The sequence below is a fragment of the Podarcis bocagei genome (genome assembly GCF_964188305.1).
Source record: "Podarcis bocagei genome assembly, chromosome: 13".
In the NCBI taxonomy this organism is placed as follows: Eukaryota; Metazoa; Chordata; class Lepidosauria; order Squamata; family Lacertidae; genus Podarcis; species Podarcis bocagei.
In genome coordinates, this window is record NC_138138.1 from 26,590,565 (window position 1) to 26,611,563 (window position 20,999).

The 20,999-nt window shown below is 45.1% G+C and overlaps 1 protein-coding gene across 1 annotated transcript in view; it reads left to right on the forward strand.

Annotated features, from left to right (window-relative positions):
* Nucleotides 1-2,107: 2,107 nt before the first annotated feature.
* LOC308571665 (uncharacterized protein) overlaps nucleotides 2,108-20,999 on the forward strand; it is a 29,279-nt gene continuing 10,387 nt past the window's right edge. The window contains exons 1-8 of the mRNA XM_081167311.1: nucleotides 2,108-2,918; nucleotides 3,500-3,582; nucleotides 3,789-3,945; nucleotides 6,911-7,072; nucleotides 7,188-7,313; nucleotides 9,041-9,258; nucleotides 9,584-9,636; nucleotides 10,892-10,988. Of these exons, the coding sequence (XP_081023437.1) occupies nucleotides 2,370-2,918; nucleotides 3,500-3,582; nucleotides 3,789-3,945; nucleotides 6,911-7,072; nucleotides 7,188-7,313; nucleotides 9,041-9,258; nucleotides 9,584-9,636; nucleotides 10,892-10,988 (1,445 nt within the window). The 5' untranslated portion in view covers nucleotides 2,108-2,369. The remainder of the gene's footprint in view (nucleotides 2,919-3,499; nucleotides 3,583-3,788; nucleotides 3,946-6,910; nucleotides 7,073-7,187; nucleotides 7,314-9,040; nucleotides 9,259-9,583; nucleotides 9,637-10,891; nucleotides 10,989-20,999) is intronic.

A 20,999-nucleotide genomic window follows, 5' to 3' on the forward strand; every position in this document is an offset into this window, starting at 1 on the left:
TTGGCTAATTCCTGGATTCTCCTGTAGGCCAATCAGGCTGCAGATTCACTTCCACCTGGAGCTGGATTGGGTGGCTCCTGCAGACCAATCATACTGCTGCATTGTTCTAGGACCAATCCGACTGCTGCATTCTGAATCCTATTGTACTAGGACCAATCAAACTGCTGCATTTTGGATCCTATTCAACTCAGTACATAACATTATCAGTTTGATTATTTCCTTGACATCTGATGGGAAGGTGTTCCACAGGGTGGGCACCACCACCAAGAAGGCCCTCTGCCTGATTCCCTGTAACTTCATTTCTCTCAGTGAGGGAACCGCCAAAAGACCCTCGCTGCTGGACCTCAGTGTCCAGGCTGGATGATGGGGGTGGAGGCGCTCCTTCAGGTTTACAGGACTGAGGCCATTTAGGGCTTTAAAGGTTAGCACCAACACTTTGAATTGTGCTGGGAAACGTACTGGGAGCCAACAGCATTTTCCTCCTTCGATTCGTCAAATCCTCTTCTTATTATCGTTTATTATGCATGCTATTTGTTGGTCCTGACCTGCTGATTTTCAGCTGCGTTGAGCATTTCTTTCCATGCTAAGGTAGGATTGAAACACTATAAGCAAGCAAACAGGTAAATTGACAGCATTTTAACAGCGGCTAACCACACAAAATTGGATGGGATAGGATGCCCCTGTTGCCTTGTCCAGGTTGCACCCAGGGCAGCTGCCCCTGACACCTGCCTCAAACAATACCACTGCTTCCTTATTATCCTCCCAGCTCCTTTTTATCTTTTTGATACATGAAGTAATCCTTTGCCTGTCAGCTAACACACATCCCCTTTGGCAAACACATAGGCCTCTGAAAACAGGAAGATTCTGTTGTTGTTTCCCAACAAAGGATAATATACAAATATATAAAGTCGTCCTTTGGAGAGGGGGGGGGACTACCCTTCCCGCTTTGATGATCTTGATCCGTGCAAAAGAGCCAAAAAAAACACTCCTCAGTTTCACAGGCATGAGTCACTAGCCAATTCTATGAAAAAGAAGAAGAAGAAAAGAGAAATAATTCTTTTAGATTCTTGACTTCTTGCTCCAATACCATTCATAAGAAATCCCTGTCAAAAACAAACATGCACCACACCTATAAGCCGCAGGGCTTGGGTCCATTGCAAAGTGATAAACTCAAGATGGCATCTCCGACACAATCACTGAGTTTCCTGTATCTGAGTAATGGCTGTATGGCTCATCCCCATTGCAGGCCTAATGAAAATCTCCCCTATTACACCCATTGGTAGCAAATAGCACCTTGGGGACAGGGAAATTGCATTGCAACAATTACGGGGGATTAAATCCACTCATCTTACGCCACCCATCCTGATTCCCCCATTCCTATTATTTAGGGGAAGGAAACGAAACATTACGTTCAAAATACAACACAATTGCTGCATGGGTTGTACTTGGGGGGAAAGGAAGGGTCTATTAAGACAGTCACATTTACACAGGGAAGAAAAGAAAGATAGTGATTTGTCAGCACCAGCAAATTGCAGTACACATTGGTTGGTTTCTTTAGTGCAAGCAGAGAATTTGACTTACACCATCCACCCACTCATCATATTTGTACTGTGTTGCATATATCTAGTGATATACAGGCAATGCAATTTAAATGAGCTTTTATTTTTAAACCAAAACTTTATATTTTTAAAATAATATTTTAAAACCAATAGGATTTATATTTTAAAATGTTTTCAGATGATTTCAATTGCTTTAAATATGCTTTTATTTTATTTTCAATTGTATTCTTTTAACATGTTGGTGTTAGCTTCCCTGGGCTCCATTGAAAAGAAGGATGGGAGGGGCATTATAATTATTATTATTATTATTATTATTATTATTATTATTATCCAGAGCCATGAGAGAGAGAGAGATGATAGATAGATAGATAGATAGATAGATAGATAGATAGATAGATAGATAGATAGAGATTCAAGAATGCTGAAGAAATGAAGGTAAATGATTTTAGGAACTGGAGGGAGGCTTAGTAAGTTAGAAGATATTTCCGGCCAGCGCTGCACCACATGGATTGTTTCGGAGTTTTGACTCCACTCCACCCAAATCCGCCCCTGTTAGCAGAGCAAATACCTGGAGGGCGCTGCGTTTCCACACCAGCAGACAATTTGGGTTTGCACACATCATCCAGCTTGGCCAGGAGATAATTAAACGGGCAAAGAGATGAAAGTATGTTGCCTAAGGAGGTGTGGACTTCTGCAATCAAACACTCCCTTTGTTTCCATATATAAAGCCCAATCCTACGTTAAGGCTGTTCTGCTTTGCTCTGCCAGCCCTTCAGCAGGTTCTGCCCAGCAAGGTCCTTCTAGTACGCCATGGCCCTCTCCATCAGAGCATCCTCGGGGCCTCGCCAGTTCTCCTCCCGGAGCGGATACGGAGGAGGCTCTCTTAGGCTGTCTAGCAGCAGCAGTGCAGGGAGCTTTGGGGGGTTTGGCGGCGGGTCTCTGCTCAACTTTGGTAGCAGTAGTGGAGGTGGATATGGAGGAGGAGGAGGATATGGAGGAGGCAGTGGGTTTGGTGGAGGACTAGGTGGTGGATATGGTGGAGGGGGCTATGGTGGAGGGCTAGGAGGGGGCTACGGTGGAGGGTTAGGATCTGGCTTTGGAGGTGGCTTTGGGGCTGGAGGAGGAGGAGGAGGAGGAGAAAGCAGCCTTCTATCAGGTACTGAAAAGGAAACCATGCAGAACCTGAACGATCGCCTGGCTGCCTACTTGGACAGGGTGCGTTCGCTGGAAGAAGCCAACACTGAACTGGAACGCAAGATCCGCGAATGGTACGAGAAAAATGGCCCTGGGGCTGGTGGCCCAGGGACCAGCAGAGATTACAGTAGATACTACCCTATCATTGAAGATCTCAGGAACAAGGTGAGCAATTTCCCCCTCCCCCCGCCAATGATGCCCTCTGAAGTGGCATTGATTGTTGAGGCATTCTGGGAACTGTAGCTCCGCAATGGGTAGACAGGTCTCCTAACTTCTCTCAGTTAACTAACTACAGTTCCCAAGATTCTTTGGGGGAATCCACGGCTGCTTGAAGTGGTATGATGATGCTTTAGATCAGCCTTTCTCAACCTGTGGGTCCCCAGATGTTGTTGGACTACAGCTCCCATCATTCCTAACTAGCAAGACCAGAGCTCAGGGATGATGGGAGTTGTAGTCCAACAACATCTGGGGACCCACAGGTTGAAAACCACTGCTTTAGATGTATAGGACAGAGGGGGGCCTATGCCATGTTCATTAATTTCAGTGTGTCTACCCTGAGTGAAACTTAGTTGGTTGCCATCCCAAGTTAGCTGCTGTGTGTGGTTTTGCAGGCATGTTTTTATTTCCATGTGCCGTTTTATCTGCATGTATTTATTTTAGAATTACTAGTGAAACGTCAGTACTCATGAACAAGCAATGGTCTGGGCAGAGCTGCATTCTCTAGAAACGTTCTTCTTGTTTCCCAGATCATCAACGCAACGATCGAAAATGCCCGGGTTGTTCTTCAAATTGACAATGCAAGGCTGGCAGCTGATGATTTCAGGCTGAAGTAAGTAGACGCCCGTTCCTTATGAAATATTGACCTCCCCGCTCCAAATCTATCATCTTCTTTAGCTATGTGATCTGTACCTACTCTTTTGCGTTTGTAAATAGTAGTAAGGTCAGGTGCAGATCACAAAGATCCAGCTACATCAAGTCATTTGATACGATGCCGTTTGTTTAACAGAAAGAGCTCTGTGTCTAATTTCTTCTTAGATTTGAGAATGAAGTGGCACTTCGCCAGAGTGTCGAGGCCGACATTAACGGCCTCCGCAGAGTCCTGGATGAACTGACTTTGACCAGGGCTGACTTGGAGATGCAGATAGAGACTCTGAACGAGGAGCTGGCATACCTCAAGAAGAACCATGAGGAGGTAGGCCATGTTGTACTTACATTATTTCAGTTTGTTTGTTTGTTTGTTTGTTTGTTTGTTTGTTTGTTTTCATTTTTCAAGGGGAAGCCGGAGTCAGGTCTGCTTGCTGGATCTTGTTCTCCAACCCTTGCTTTAGGGCAGATCCTAACCATAAATTTAAAGCATTTTCAATGTACATAGATCTTCCCACAAAGACTTCTACAGTTCATTGGTGGTGCTGGAAAGGGTAGCTCTGTGAGAGGGGAACTACAGTTCCCAGTCTACCAGCTCCATCTGGTACGCAGGCTGAGACCCTACCTGCCCGCGGACTGCCTCGCCAGAGTGGTGCATGCTCTGGTTATCTCTCGCTTGGACTACTGCAGTGCGCTCCATGTAGGGCTACCTTTGAAGGTGACCCGGAAACTGCAACTAATCCAGAATGCGGCAGCTAGACTGGTGACTGGGAGCGGCCACTGAGACCACATAACACTGGTTTTGAAAGACCTACACTGGCTCCCAGTACGTTTCTGAGCACAATTCAAAGTGTTGGTGCTGATCTTTAAAGCCCTAAATGGCCTCGGTCCTGTATACCTGAAGGAGCGTCTCCACCCCCATCATTCTGCCCGGACACTCAGGTCCAGCGCCGAGGGCCTTCTGGTGGTTCCCTTGCTGCGAGAAGCCAAGTTACAGGGAACCAGGCAGAGGGTCTTCTCGGTAGTGGCACCCGCCCTGTGGAACGCCCTCCCAAAGAGATATCAAAGAGAAAAACAACTACCAGACTTTTAGAAGACGTCTGAAGGCAGCCCTGTTTAGGGAAGCTTTTAATGTTTAATAGACTATTGTATTTTAATATTCTGTTGGAAGCCGCCCAGAGTGGCTGGGGAAACCCAGCCAGATGGGCGGAGTATAAATAACAAATTATTATTATAGGTGGAGCCATATGTTTTAAATGTGTGTTGGATATGCTTCAAATATATATTGTGGATCTGCCTTTAGAGGCAGTTTTAGGGCTAATGGTTGGATCCGTTGTCAAATATGTGTGTGTTGGGGCAAATGCAGTCGAACTCTAGTATACTTGGATGCCACAAGGAATGTGAAGTGCTTCTTCCTATCAGAAAGCTTCTTAAACCCCAAATGACGGATTCCCAAACTGTGGTCCATGGACCACAAGCAGTTCAAAAGTTTCACCCAGGTGTTCCTCAACATGTCTGGGGTGAATGGCAGTAGCAGCCAGTGTGAATGGCAGGCTCAGTGTCTGCTCTGTTATTCTAAGAGGCAGAATGGGCTGGAAGTGACCGGGAAAGGCTACCTAAAAGGAGCCGAGAGGATTGGCAGCCAGAAAGGCAGAGTGAGAGGCACATCCATTGCATCAAATGCTCACATTGAGTTCTAATTATATTTTTAATTTCTGCTTTTATTGTAATACACACACACACACACACACACACACATATATATATATTAAAAGATACATTCAAATGTTCAATTTAAAAATTATACAAAATCAAGGACAAGTCATTCTAACTGCTATGGCAGGCAAAAATATCATGAATTGGTCCTCCAAAACCCTTAACCATTTAAAAGTGGTCCAGGGCAGGGGGAGTTTAGGAACCACTGCCCTGAATGGCAGTGACATCAAGAATTCTGACATCAAGAATCACAAAACAGAGAAACCAGTAGGAGAACACTTCAATCTCCCAGGACATTCTATACAAGATCTCAAAGTAGCTGTTTTACTACAAAGGAATTTCAGAAATAGACTGGAAAGAGAAGCTGCTGAATTACAACTCATTACCAAACTTAAAACCATGGAGAGACCTGGTCTGAACAAAGACATTGGATTCTTATCTCATTATACATGACTAAGCCATTTTTCACCTTCTCACCCCTTGCCTTTTCCTGTAAGACCTATTGCAGTCGTTAAGAGTCGTCAACAGGCTCATCTCAGCTATCTGCCAATCTCCCATTCCCACCACCCTTCTGAGTAATACCCCTCCCCACCTTCTCACTATATAGAAGGATCTGGCAACTTCTGTTTCAGTGTATCTGAAGAAGTGTGCATGCACACGAAAGCTCATACCAAGAACTAACTTAGTTGGTCTTTAAGGTGCTACTTGAAGGAATTTTTTTTTATTCTGAATGGTGTATTATTCTAGAATCTGAGCAGGCACAAACCATTTTCTTCTTGGCGAGTCTCCTGCATGAGGGGTCCAGAGGGTGGCAACACAAGAAGGGGCCCTTTCTGTGGTGGCTCGCCACTTATGGAATGCTCTCCAGAGGGAGGCTCAACTGCTGCCATCATTACTTACCTTTGAGTGTCAGGCAAAATCTTTTCATTTCTGCCACGCCCTTGGCTTTTGATTATCTGTGGCCTCCTTCAGTGGGTCAGATGGATTAGTCCTGCCTTTGGAAATAATGAGTTATAGCTCCCTCTCCTGTTTTGTTTTTATGCTGGTTTTGATGTGTGTTTGATTTATTTGTTGCTGTAAGTCGCTTTGAGCTACTTTTGTGTTTGTTTTAATAAAAGGGCTGGTGAACTGCTTTTTAAAAAAAAGTATAGTAAGTTTAACAGTATGAGGCAGTTTGTATCCCCGCGACAGGGTGAGCTCCCGTTGCTCGGTCCCTGCTCCTGACAACCTAGCAGTTCAAAAGCACGTCAAAGTGCAAGTAGATAAATAGGTACCGCTCCAGCGGGAAGGTAAACAGCGTTTCCGTGCGTGGCTCTGGTTCGCCAGAAGCGGCTTAGTCATGCTGGCCACATGACCCAGAAGCTGTACATCGGCTCCCTCGGCCAGTAAAGCGAGATGAGCACCGCAACCCCAGAGTTGGCCACGACTGGACCTAATGGTCAGGGGTCCCTTTACCTTTTAAGCTGAACAAATGAATAAAATAAAGACTGCTTGTAAAAAAAAAATTCTTTTTTCAATAAATATCATTAAAAATAAAAAATAAATAAAGACTGCTTGTTTCTATTTGGTCTTCGCAGGAGCTCCAAGGACTCCAGGGCAGTGTTGGTGGGCAAGTCAGTGTGGAGATGGATGCTGCTCCAGGGATTGACTTGACCAAACTCCTGAATGACATGAGAGCCCAGTATGAGGCAGTGGCTGAACAGCACCGGAAAGAAGCTGAAGCCTGGTTCAACGAAAAGGTGACCGCCTTGGGAACAAAACCATTTGCTCAGGTCAAATGGCAAAAACTAGTGCTCCAAGGTGAACTGCGCCCTTCCTGTCCTTCTCCCCTCATTCCGGCATTTGATGTTTCAGAGCGGAGAGCTGAAGAGAGAGATCTCTACAAACACCGAGCAGCTCCAGTCGGGGAAGAGCGAAATCACGGACCTGAGGCGTACGTTGCAAAGCCTGGAGATCGAGCTGCAGTCGCAACTCGCTATGGTATGGGAATCCACCCACTGGGACCTTTAATGTCTCTTATGTTTACCTTTTGCGAACGTGACCTTTAAATCAGCACAATGGGGCACGGCAGAGAGAGGAGGCAGAGGCTGCAAATATGGGTGAATTCAGTAAACTTGTGGTAAGTTGACTCACACTGGCAGAGACAGAAGCCAGGCCCAGCAGGAAAACATCAAGTGAGGTGTTGGCTCAAGCCTGACAGCATGGTGGATTAGTATTTTATCCACCCAGGCACCAGTCTCAATGGGGAGCTGGATTCTGTGGTTTAGCAAGCTGGAAAGGGGGTTGGTAGCTGCAGAAGCTGTCCATCGGGCAGAGTGGGAAAATGATGGTACTGGCCTAGCTTAGAGCATTAATGTTAAGATTATGGCAATAGTTCTCACCTCTGTTCCAGTCGAAACTTAGATCAGCCTTCTCCAATCTGGTGCCCTCATTAATTTTTTTTAGACTACAACTCCCATCAGCTCCAGCTACTGGGTTTGGTGAGGCATGATGTCTGGTTGAGGAATACGGTGGTACCTCAGGTTACATATGCTTCAGGTTACATACGCTTCTGGTTACAGACTCTGCTAACCCAGAAATAGTACCTCGGGTTAAGAACTTTGCTTCAGGATGAGAACAGAAATCGTGCTCCGGCGGCGTGGCGGCAGCAGGAGGCCCCCATTAGCTAAAGTGGTCTTCAGGTTAAGTACAGTTTCATGTTAAGAACGGACCTCCAGAATGAATTAAGTACTTAACCCGAGGTACCACTGTATTGGGACTTGAACATAGGCCATGTGTGAGGAGGGGCTGATTTGAACCAGAAGGCGGGTATAAATCGGGAAATTTAAATTAAAAACAAACAAAGGGAAACAGGAAGTCATGACAAAAACCTGGGCACAGGACACATGACTAGAGAGGAGCAAAAGTTGCTTAGTCACAGGCAGAGTGACCATGACCGAATGATATATCACTATGAGCCAGTGAGGACCTGACAAGTACCAAAATCAACAGCTAGAAGTCCTACCATTTTTCAAGCTACCTGAGGGAGAAATATGGTTCGGTTTGCCTATTAACACAAACCTGCCTAACATGCATTCCCTGAAAAGATAAGCAAATATTCACAACTGTGTGCACAAAATGTATCTCTTGCAGGACATGCATATTAAAGCGCATATATTTGTGGAAACAACGTGCAAATTGCATGCAAAAAAAATGTATAGATTGGGGTGGGGGAAGTACATGCAAAATGCCGACAAATTTTCACGAGGGCTTTTGGGGAGTGGAAAACAAAATTGCCATGCGGTGTGGGAACGTAGCAAACTGAGCTTAAGATCTGAAAAATAAGGAAGAGAGAGAAGACAGAGTGGTCGATCTCTATCTGAGAGCCAAACAGCACATTACATGCAACTTTTCAAGAAGTTTTCCTTTCTGCGGGGTTCCAGACATGTGCATTTGGAGGTGGGCATTTTCAGAAGAGAGCAACAGGCAGGGAAGGGGGTTTGGGACCGTTTCCTTCCAGCTGTTTGTCTCCCCTCTTGATCTCCCTTCCTAGACCTGGCTTTTTTCTCTTCAAAGGAGGCAACTAGGCCACAGTTACATAGGGTTGTGAGCCATGTGTCTTTCATTCAAGAGTCATATGGGTCCCACTATCTGACAAAATACAACCTAATTCTTCCACTTTATGTCTTGTGTATTGGGCTAACGCACCTCTCTTTCTTTCAATACAGAAAAAATCTCTTGAAGACACTCTAGGAGAAACCGAAGCAGGCTACTGTGCCCAGCTGGCCCAAATGCAGCTTCAAATTGGAAACCTGGAATCCCAGCTCTTCCAGGTCCGAGCAGACATGGAGCGGCAAAATGTGGAATATCAGCATCTCCTGGATATCAAGGCCCGTCTCGAGATGGAGATTGAGACTTACCGCCGACTGCTAGATGGCGAAGTTGGGTAGGAAGGCTGCCAAATTTACCTCTCTCACTGCGGGGTCAGTTCTCTCACACTGAGACTGAGCATACAATGTACCTACATAAAGCACATTGGAAGCACATTTTCCTCCCTCTAGGGGTTATGGGAGTTGTGGTTTTTAAGGGTTTCTGGGAACTGTAAACCTGTGAGGGGTAAACTACAGAATCCAAAATTATTTGAGAGGAAGAATGCGCCTCAAATTGTGCTTTCAAGGTACAGTGTGGGCGCACCCTGACCTTGCTCTGTCTTTACTGTGCCCGATTCTGACGAAAGGATGTGGCCTGACATTTCTACCATCTCTCCACAGGTCATTTGAAAGTGCTTCCGTGGCAAGTGTCAAGTCGGTGGATTCCTCTCGCGGTGAGCAAACATTAGGATTGCAGTTGCACAGCTTGGGCCTGCCAAAAATACATAACAATTACTTGGGTTCAGGATTCCAGCCAGCCAGCCATGCCATGCCCTTTCCTGGGATACTCCATTCCATTCCCCTTTCTCACCCCCAGCTTTTCCATTTTCTCCTCAGCATTTAGTCACCTCATCAGACTGTTGCCACTAAACCTGCTCAGTCTTTACTAGGCTCGTGTAGGATATTCCACCCAGCCCTATATAAAATCATTATTTATTTCATTTATGAATCGCCTTTTCTCCAGAAGGAGTCTGGGACTATGCGCAATAAATAAATAAGACAAACTGGTTATTTTGTACTTCTACAAGCCTGGGGATTGTCCCCCGATCTTACTGAGATTGTTACCTCCCATTTGTGGAGCTGTTTGGAGCTATGAAAGACCCACACATAGAAAATGAGTTTGCTAATGGTATACAGCAGAAGCAGGAAACCACAAGCCCCAGGGGGCAGCTATGGCTGTCTGGCCCTCATTAGCCTTGCTTCATGCCCTTCTTGTGGGTTTTTGGCCTGGCTGGAGCAAATCCCTTAACTGTGATCATTGCTTTTGCTTGTCAAGATGGAGGATAAAAAGTGTGGGGGTATCAGTGTGTTCAGGAACTAGATAATAATAATAATAATAATAATAATAATAATAATAATAATAATAATAATAATATATTATTTATACCCCACCCATCTGGCTGGGTTTCCCCAGCCACTCTGGACAGCTTCCAACAAAACACTAACATACAATAACCTATTGAACATTAAAAGCTTCCCTAAACAGGGCTGCCTTCAGATGTCTTCTCATCTGTACAAAGACTGTACTGTCTCTACTGTACAAAGGCAAAATTTGCATTCATTGCTCTGTCCACTTTTGCCTCTGACCTGACCAACACCACTGGCCCTTGAAGCGTTCCTTGGGGGGGGGGATTTGGCTCCGCCCCTTCAAAATGCCATAAACCGCTGGTTTGAATACTTCGACCTTGCACTAACATCTCCTCGCCATATTCTCAATTTACTTACTGCCACCTGGAGGACAAAGCCTTTGTCTTTCCAAGCTCCTGTGGCACCCACAAGCATGTTTCGCCTCTTGGATTCATTTACTGACTCTGCCAGAGCAAGCACTTTCATTTAAAGTATCCTGAGCTAAACTGAACACTTGGCAAACGTGAAACGGGTCATGTGAAAGTGAAACGGTTCATGAAACTTCTGTTTTGTTTTACTTAGATCCAAACAAAACCAGGAAGATCAAGACCATCGTCGAAGAGGTCGTGGATGGCAAGGTGGTTTCATCCCAAGTTAAGGAAGTTGAAGAGAAGATATAAGAGAAAAGCTTCAATGATTTGTTCTGCAAATGTGCACAATTACTAGGTTTACTTTTTCTCCAATCACTGCTTTCCTCTCTTAAGCATGAAATGTTACAGAAGCAAAGATGCATTTGAAATTTCTCTCTAGCCGAGTGATTCAATAAAAACTCTGTTTCAGCTTGCATGGTGGGTTATCTTACAAGTCATTCCAGGTTCCATCGCAGGTGGTTCCACTGGGTGGGTTGTGGCTTAGTGTGGATGGCATTGTTCCAAGAGGAATATAGCAGGTGTGCCCACCTCCCACGCCCAGTAATGCCCGCCCTGTCCTTGCATCCTCCTCTCCTGTCGTTCCCAGCCAGGTGGTTGGGCCATGCAATAAGTAAAACAGAAAAGATCAAAACATATATAATCAGAATAAAAACAACAACCCAATAACACACACACACCCCATAAAAGAGCCACATTTTAAAAGGGTATATGTCAAACAGATCAACCAAAGGCCTGGTTAAAAATGAACTTTTTTGCCTGGTGCCTAAAGGTGTGTAATGAAGGTGCCAGGCGAACTTCCCTGGGGAGAGCATTCCACAAACAGGGAGCCACTGCAGAGAAGGCCCCGTTCTCATGTTGCCACCCTCCAAACCTCTCCAGGAGGAGGCACACGAAGAAGGGCCTCAGAAGATGGTCTCAGGGTATGGGAAGGTTCATATGGAAAGAAGCGGTCCGTGAGGTATTGCAGTCCTGAGCCATTAAAATCAGACCAGAGGATACTTTAGGAAATCTTGTATCTTGAATCTCCCAGGACTTTTGGTTGGGGTGGAGGGGGGTATTTTTGCGTGCAAGTCAGTCACATGTTTTATCTCAGCTGGCTGTGCTTTAGGAACAGCCTCACACTTCAGATTTCCAATCTATGTACAGTGCCTGTACATATATTCAAATCCACAGGTATGAAACAGTGGCAGAGCAAGCGTTTGGCTGGCAAAAAGGCCCAGGTTCATTTCCTGTCATCCACAGCTAGGATTCGAAAGGACTTCTGCCTGAGAACCTGGAGAACTGTTGGCAAGCTCTGTAGACAGCACTGAGCTCAATACCAACAGCCTGACTCACTATACAATAGCTTTCCTATGTTCCTGACTGCCATATTTCATAGTTCTATGTGATTTTCTCAATTGAACCCAAATGCAATAACCATACTCAGAAGATACAGTAATACTGTGGCAACTTGTCTCCATTTGAAAACACACAAAAAGGGTAAGAAATGTTATTAACAACTGACTACTCTTGTAGTCAAGAAGTTTTGTAAGGAGAACTATATAAAATATTGCAGAAAAGATTTGCGAGAATGGATTTTAAACTATGGATTATTAGTTAGGATCAAATGTCAGATTAAGAGATGAGGTTTGAAAATCATTAGACGTGGTTGATGGAAGTCTCAGGCTAAAATAGCCAAAATGTTGTATGAGATGAGATGAGATGTTCTGTTCTGTTTGGAAAATATATGTAAAAACTAAGAAAAATGTATATTAAAATAGAAAAAGAAATGTTATTAACATTGTCGGTACGAAGGTTTGAAAAGACAAGACTTCCTCAAGATTTAGTAACATGGTGCCCTCCAGCTATTACTGAAATCCCAGTCAGGGGAAATGGGAGCTCCTGGGATAGTTAAGGATGATGGAAGCTGTGGGTGATTTAGTTGAGATTCCTGCGTTGCAGGGATGGACTAGATGTCCCTCGGGATCCCTTCCAGCTCTGCGATTCTATGAACATCCAGAAGGCACCATGTTGGGTATCTGATTACAGAAGGAATGGAAGCAAAATTAAAGGAGGATCCCTGTTGAAGAACGCTAAGTAAATAAATGAGTTTTTAAAATAAATACAGAGACAAAAGGAAGCGAGCAAGAAAAATAAACAAGCATAGAGACCACAGGTCTATGGGACACAGCACCGCAATCAAACAACACATTTCAAAGTAGTTTTAAGAAGGACAGAGTGCCATCTACTGGGAACGCAGAAAGCAACCATTTAAAAGAATTCACTTTTAACCAAAAACATATTTCACCCTGAGGGGCAGATGGGGCTTGTCAACCTGGGAAGGCAGTTCATCTCAGAGGAGGGAAAGTCTCATCCTAAACCTCTGCTGCCTTACAGAATATCTTTGGAAGGAGTAAACCCTACACAAATCTGGAGTGGAGTCCCTAAGACGCTTGGATGGTGCCTTGTATGCCTCCTTCTGGCAACTCCTGCAGCCCAGCTAATGCCAAATGTATTGCTCTGCTTTCCTTTGGACCACATCAGTGAGGCCAAGATGCCCTGGGGAGATCACTTTGGTTCTGCTAACACCATGGTTTGACTTCACCCCTGGAGGCGCACTCCATTGTCTCTCGGGACAGATGGATGCCAACAACGATTTCACCCTGGTTCAGTGGTTCTGTTGCCTAAGTTGTTAGGCTAGTTTCATTCGTTTCAATCTAGGCAAGGCGATGCTTATTATGACAAAGAATATGGTTGGCCTATTATATTTCATTAAGATTCAAATCCTGTTAATCCCCATGCACCTGAAGGAATGTTCTTCCTTTGCTCATAGAATGCAGTGGCCCAGTTCATACACAGCACAAAGTGAAACCATGGCTTAGTGCAAGCAAGCAAAAAGTAGCTTCCCAGAGCAAAGGCAGCAGCTGCTGTGCTCTTCTCCCAGGTCTAGGGATGGGGAAGAAATTCAGTTCAGTTCACATTTGAGGGCAAGCCTACCTAATTTGCACAAATAGAAACTTCCTTTGAAATTCACACTTCTACACGTTTTGCAAGACACTTCTCCAGCCAATTAATGTGTATCAATTTTGTGATTTCCGCTGATATATGCCTGATATATGCCTTTGTATGATCACTTAAGCCTAGTACATGAACTTTTAAGTGATCATTCAAAGGCATGTATTAGCAGAAATTGCAAAATTATATGACAGGAAATTGCAAAATTCAGAGAAGTGCAAATTCCAAAGGACTGACATGTTTCAGTTCACATATTGGTTTGGAGAGAGCAAATGAGGTATGTTCATGTAAAAAAATGCAAACTGAACTCATTTCTCCACAATCCCTAGCACAAAGGCAAAAGTCAAGGAGTTCAAGGAAGATAATAGTAGAGCAGAGATCTTAGGCGGTGAAAAGATCACCTGTGATTTTTAACAAGGGCCGTTTCAGTGGAGCACAGAGAGTAGAGGTCCGATTGAAAGGGGTCAAGATGGAGGTTGGAAGAGAGAAGCTCAAGAAAAGGAACAGCACACCCCAGGGATTTGGAGGCAAAAGGGGGGGGGAGCAAGATCAACCAAGATCCTAGAGGGCAAGGATGAGTCAGTGAAGGGGGGGAGGTTGGAGAATGTGGAGCAGGCAGGTGGAGGGCAGATCTTAGCAGAGCATCAAATACAGAAATTCCAGAGATTGTTCCAGCGATTGTTGCAATGGGTGTGGATCAGGGTGGTGCAGTAATGTTGCTTGGCCGGATAAAAAGCAGAAGGTAAAGGAAAGATTCGGAACTGAAACTGTTTTCTGCCAGGACCTCTCAGCAACCATGAAAGCATAAGTGGGGGTAATGAATTGAGGGACAGCAAGCCAGGGCTGGAGTTCAATGGGGTGAAAATCTTGATGGGGCCAATGGAGCAAATGTTGAAGATAGGGAGGAGTGGAAATTGGGAACTGTATTATCAGTGCAGTTTCCTCCTGCCCAACATACAGTTGGCATTCCATGCCCACTGGGCATGCTCAGTTCTCATTGGGCTCTTTTGGGTCTCCCAGAGTGGGTGGGCATAAAGATAAACCACGAAAACACAGGTTTTCAGGTTCCCGAGTCGCATGATACCTCATTCTTATATAGGGGTGGTGTCATTTTGGATTGGCACTAGAGAATAAGTGGGGCCCTGCAGCAAACTCTATTCCATCCCCTTTCTACCCATCCCAGTTTTCCTTGTCGTTCCCCCCCCCCCAACACTGGGCATTCTATTCCCACTGAGCATGCTCAGTACTTATTGGACTGTTTGAGTTTCTTCCTCCATTTTATCCCCATCCCCCATTTTGGATATGGGAGGGTGAACACACCTGAGATACATTAGCATCTTGTATTTCTTAATTGATTTCAGTGGGTAGCAGTGGAGGACTTGGGCACTACAGAGCCCTGTGCAAGGCCAAATTTGCCCCCCCTCCAGGCATCAGGTTGACCCCTGACCAGATCCAGCAGCCTCTTGCTGTGTTCTTATGTCCTGCTCAATAACCCACATAAGTAGCAACTTTGTTTATTTCTCCCCACAAATCACTGTGTTTTGAGTCCACTGGGAAAACTGTGAATAGAAAGTAGAGCATCGAAACAAAACACACACATTCTTCCTTCTCCTTCTCTTCCATCTCCCTTCTCCTCTCCAAGCCCTCCCCTCTCAAACACGGGGCATTTCCTCAGTTAATTTAGTTTCATTTCTCAGAATAGAAAAGCAGGGAAAGAGGTTATGAATTAAACTTTCTGGAGAAAAAACCAGGGCGAAAGAGCTGCTTGGAAGGCTGGGGACTCCCTGACCCGCCTTGACATGCCTTGTTAATGGGGTGATGCGACTTGGGAACGTGAGAGTCTGCTCTGCTTGGCTGTGTCATTCAGGATTCACACAGAGGTGATGCACACCCTTAAGAGGCAGGCTGGAAACTGCTGACTTGCTTCTGTGTTCTGCCCAACAGGCTGCCAGAGTTACATGGCAGCATAAGGGCATTGCACGCAATTAGAAAATCCATCCCCCTTTATGGCATTTCCCTGCATAGAATCATAGAGTTGGAAGGGACCCTGAGGATCATCTAGTCCAACCCCCAGCGATGCCAGAATATGCAGCTGTTTCATACAGGGATCGAACCTGCAGCCTTGGTGTTATCAGCACCACACTCTAACCAACTGAGCTGAATGAATGAATCTTTATTTGAGTCAGCCATCAGCCATAGCAATAAAACAACAATACAATATACAAAGAATAGAAATAAAAACTCAGTTATATAAAATACATTTTAGGGTTTTGAATCAATAGTCAAATGGTGGATCTTATTCTGATTGCCCCAGCTAAAAACCTTGCAGCCTTTGCTGTCATCTGCTCATCTTGATCTGCCAAGAGAAAGGACACTGTGGCAGTGGTTGGGCAATAAAAGAGGGGTGATAACCTCATTCCTCAAGTCTTTATAAAGAGTGCAAGCCAGAAGGGCATGTGCCACCGATTCAGTACTTCCATCTCCACAGGGACATAAGCGTTTTTCGTGTGGAATCTGTTGGAATCGTCCCTCCAGTACAGCCGAGGGCAATGCATTCAATCTTGCGAGAGTGAAAATGTGTCTATATTTTAGAATTGCTAGATATCTATGCAGGTAGGGTGCCAGAGAGTTGAAATGGGAACCTAGAAAATAGTCATATCATGGGCAAAAATTCCTTATTGTGGCCAAGTTGTTCTGACACTCGATACCATTTAGGCACTGACAAATTAGACTGTTTGCTTTACTAAAACCCAAAGTGTGTAGCTGTTGTGGTGATAAACCGCAAGAGTGAAGTTTTTGATAGACAATTTTAGTCCAGGCACTCTTGTGACAATCTTGCAGCATTAGGGATATTAAACTGGGGGGATTCGAGTTTAGGCGAAGCCAATAGTTAAGTGCCCTACACCAGGTCCATAATTCTACCGAGTGAAGATTAGCCTCTAGGAGCAACCAGCTGAGCTATCCAGATGCTGAGGATTCCCGACCCCTCGCTGTCCTACCACACAAGTCTGTCCACTTTCCTGCATGAAGGGATGGTACATGTGTCATCTTCACTGTTAAATAAAATGCAAAAGGATGAGGCTATCCAGATTTGCCATAGGACCGAAAAATCAGATTTTAACATACGTCTGTCTTGGGAGACAATGGAGGAGTGTGCCTTTGGGAGTGAAGTCAAACCATTGGATAGTTACACTGCTTGCTGCGACTGTAGAACAGAGGTTTTCAACCAGTGTGCTGTGGCATCTTGGGGTGCTTTGAATGATGGTCAAGGGTGCCGTGGGCAACACTGGCCTCTGTCCCTCTTCCCATCCCTCCCTCCTCTGATGCCCTCTTGCATCTCTGCCTCCCAAAGGATTGTGTGGTTGTTTGTTGTGTGTGTGTGTTTAATTTTTTTTACCAACAATCAAAACACAAACAGTGAAAACGAACAGTGAAAACCCCCAGGCAGCTGTTGCATTGGGTATACATAATCAATAATAACATATTCTAATCAACCATATGTATAATTCTATATGCCTTAACACTACTCCCTCCACAAGGTTTGTTTAACTTTTAACATTTTAATTGCCCCAAATTGTTCAAACCTGCCCAAATAATTCAATATTTTCTCAAACCAATCCTCCTCCTTTTTACTGACCTTAAACCCTTTCATTTTATATATTTGTTGTTTGTTGCAACAGCCCCAGGCAAATGGTGCCTCTGGCGCAGGTTGCCAGGACCTGAGGTGGCCTCAGAGTAGGCAAGCAAGTGGGTGAGGGAGCCCAGCCAGCCAGCCAGCCAGCCAGCCCTCGCTGTTGGGAATGGACAGACAAGTGGGAGGCTGGGCAGGCAGGCAGGCAGGCACTGCCCTGGCCTTTCTTGTGCTTGCTGTGTGAAAGGCCTGCCTGGGAGCTGCATGCCCAGCACCGAAGGGGAGCCATTCTGCAATGCAGGCCTGGCAATGCCCACTGCTACCTCCCAAGGTGAGTAAGGGGCTGTCCTCATGTTCACCTTTGGCCAATCTCTGTCAGGCTGTTGTGGCTGGGGGCATCCAGCCAGTTTGGTATAATGGTTAAGAGCAGCAGCCTTGTAATCTGGTGAACCGGCTTCGATTCCCTGCTCCTCCACATGCAGCTGCTGGGTGACCTTGGGCCAGTCACACTCCTCTGAAGTCTCTCAGCCCCGCTCACCTCACAGAGTGTTTGTTGTGGGGGAGGAAGGGAAAAGGAGATTGTTAGCTGCTTTGAGACTCCTGAAAGGGAGTGATAAAACGGGATATCAAATCCAAACTCTTCTTCTTCTTCACTTCCCAGGCCCCTGTGGGGCACTGTGAGGAGGCACCCCTCTTTGGGGCAGGGGGTGGCTCAGAGACTGGGGTGGTAGCGGTAGCTGCCTGGAAGACTCCCAAGGAGAGGGGAGAGGAGAGAAGGCTGAGGGAACACTCCACAAGGGAGGGTGTTCAAAAAGGGGTGAGGGGCTGCCGGCTCTGAAGGCAAGGGGTGACGTAACTGGGCTCCTGAGCCCCACAGGGTTGCCACAGAAAGAATGTGGTTGGTTAAGTAAGCCATGGGCTCAAAAGGTTGGAAACCTTTGCTGCAGATCATTGATCTGGCAAGCACCACTATGGATACTGGATAGGACTGGCGTTTGCTCCAGGATTGTGAAAGTTATGGCGTTGACTCCAGTGTCATCTCTTGCCCTTGTGAACCCGTATTAGTCAGATGGAGCAGAACCTTCATTGGCGCGGTCAGAAGCGATACAAAAAGGTGCTCATGTCTTTCTTCAATGTGATGGCCGTGGTTGATGGAGAATGACTAACAGGTTAACAAAAGCTTGCCTCTGTGGTCTCAAAAGATGATTTATGTTTCTGGGTTTGGCAAAGGGTATGCGTGATGCAATGTATCTAACATTATTTTAATTGAAAAGGAGATTTAGCTAGTCAGCAGTCATGACAAGCTTTAAGTAATTAGTGGGATAAAAAACAACAACTTCATCTGCCCTTTGAAAGCCGGGAGGAAAATTAGCCAGTATACGCTAAGTGCACTATCATAGACTCACCTGCCACCATTCATTGACAGCATAATTATTTTCAATCCAGAATTAAGCATAGAATCACAGAATTAAGATGATGGTTTTTAAAAAATTACTTTTCAAGCAAGCATTTGAACTGCATCCAAAATATACTGTGACCTCTGCTCAAGGCAGGGCACTTACAGGTACTTGCCATTTAAAAAGGGGGGGGGAGGGGAGTCAAATAGCTGATGGATCACAAAACATTAAGGATCCTTTCATAGGAAATTCTTATGTAGATAGCAGAATAAAAATCCTACCACCTTCCTGATTATCTTTGTTTTACCTAAACTGTTGGATTTTTAAAGCAACAAATCAAATAATCCTCTGAAATTAACAAAGAAAAATAAACTGAATAAACTGGATTCCCTCCCAGTGTAACCATATAGCATTGTATCACATTGCATTAATGCAAAAACCGGTGTGCTTTTAAAGCAGAGCTTAAACCCCATTCACCAAATGACAGCCTGCTTCTAGACATACTGGCAATAGGGGGGAAATTATTCAGTGCTGCTACTGCAAGTGCATAACTTTACACCCCCTTTCAAAAGGCCTATGCCCCGTTGGTCAGCATCAAAAGCTATATTAGCTTTTCTGCAAGCTTTCCCACAATGTGGTTGTTTTCATTATGACTGCTGCCATTTGTTGCCATTTTTATGCGTGCATGCATTAAAAATCTGTTTATGTTTGTCTTGGGGTATTTTTTTAAAAAAATCTTTGTATCTTTTTATTATTTAATATGTTTTCTTCTGCAGAAAAGGGTCTGATAGATTAGATCAATCTCTCTGTGAGATATGGTCTTTCCTCCCTTTCTAAACTAAATAGCAGTGGAGCTAGGGTTGCCATATTCCCCAAAGCTGAGCTTTTTTTTTTTTGAAAAGTCCCCCCAGAAAGCCCGATTCCTGGAAAAGAAGAAGAAGAAGAAGAAGAAGAAGAAGAAGAGTTTGGATTTGATATCCCGCCTTTCACTCCCCTTCAGGAGTCTCAAAGCAGCTAACAGTCTCCTTTCCCTTCCTCCCCCACAACAAACACTCTGTGAGGTGAGTGGGGCTGAGAGACTTCAGAGAAGTGTGACTGGCCCAAGGTCACCCAGCAGCTGCATGTGGAGGAGCGGAGACACGAACCCGGTTTCCCAGATTACGTGACTACCGCTCTTAACCACTACACCACACTGACATAAGTCAGTCCTAAGAGAAGCAATGGGGAAGGGAGCCTATAAGCTATATGACAGCTCAGCACAGTGATAAACAGGAGCCACCAGCTACTAGTTATGAACTTCTGTGGTTCTAAGAATCTGATTTGCCGCCCTGAATCTCTGTGGTCCAAAATCTCTCCCTGGTGTAAAAGGTCAGGGACCTGTGCTTTAGTCCAGCTAGTCCAGGACTCTGTTCTCCCATTGGTCAACCAGATGTTTATGGGGAGCTCTCAGGCAGGACTCAAGCATGACAGCGCTCTCCACTCCCATGGTTTCCAGCAACTGGTGTTCAGAGATATATTGCCTCAAACCGTGAAGGTCAAACATAGCCATCAGAGTTAGTAGGCATCGACAGCCTTCTCCTGAGTGAATTTGTCCAGTCCTCTTTTAAAGCTATCCAAGTTGTTGGCTCTCCCTGTCTCTTGTGGAAACAAGCTCCTCAGTTCAACCACACACCGTGTGAAGAAGTTCTTCGTTTTTGTCTACACTGGAATAAAACCTGCAGAATCAGCGTTAACCTGAAAGTTAACGCTGCAATTCCGGCAAGATGTGTGCAAAAGGTAGAAGGAAAAAAGAGGCACGGTAATGCAGGGATAAAACGAGCATATAGTGGTACCTCGGGTTAAGAACTTAATTCGTTCCGGAGGTCCGTTCTTAACCTGAAACTGTTCTTAACCTGAGGTACCACTTTAGCTAATGGGGCCTCCTGCTGCCGCTGCACTGCCACTGCACGATTTCTGTTCTCATCCTGAGGTAAATTTCTTAACCCGAGGTACTATTTATGGGTTAGTGGAGTCTGTAACCTGAAGCGTCTGTAACCTGAAGCGTCTGTAACCCGAGGTACCACTGTACCTAAAGAAATAGCATGCAATAATGTGTTAGGAAGCAGCGAAGCTATAAAAAGGAAAGTACAGTAATTACTCAATTGAGTTCCAAGTACTCTAATGAAAGGTTTGGCCCACCCAGCTCCACCTATTCTCCATGTTGACATGCTGATTAAACAGAGGGAAGAACCCAAGCA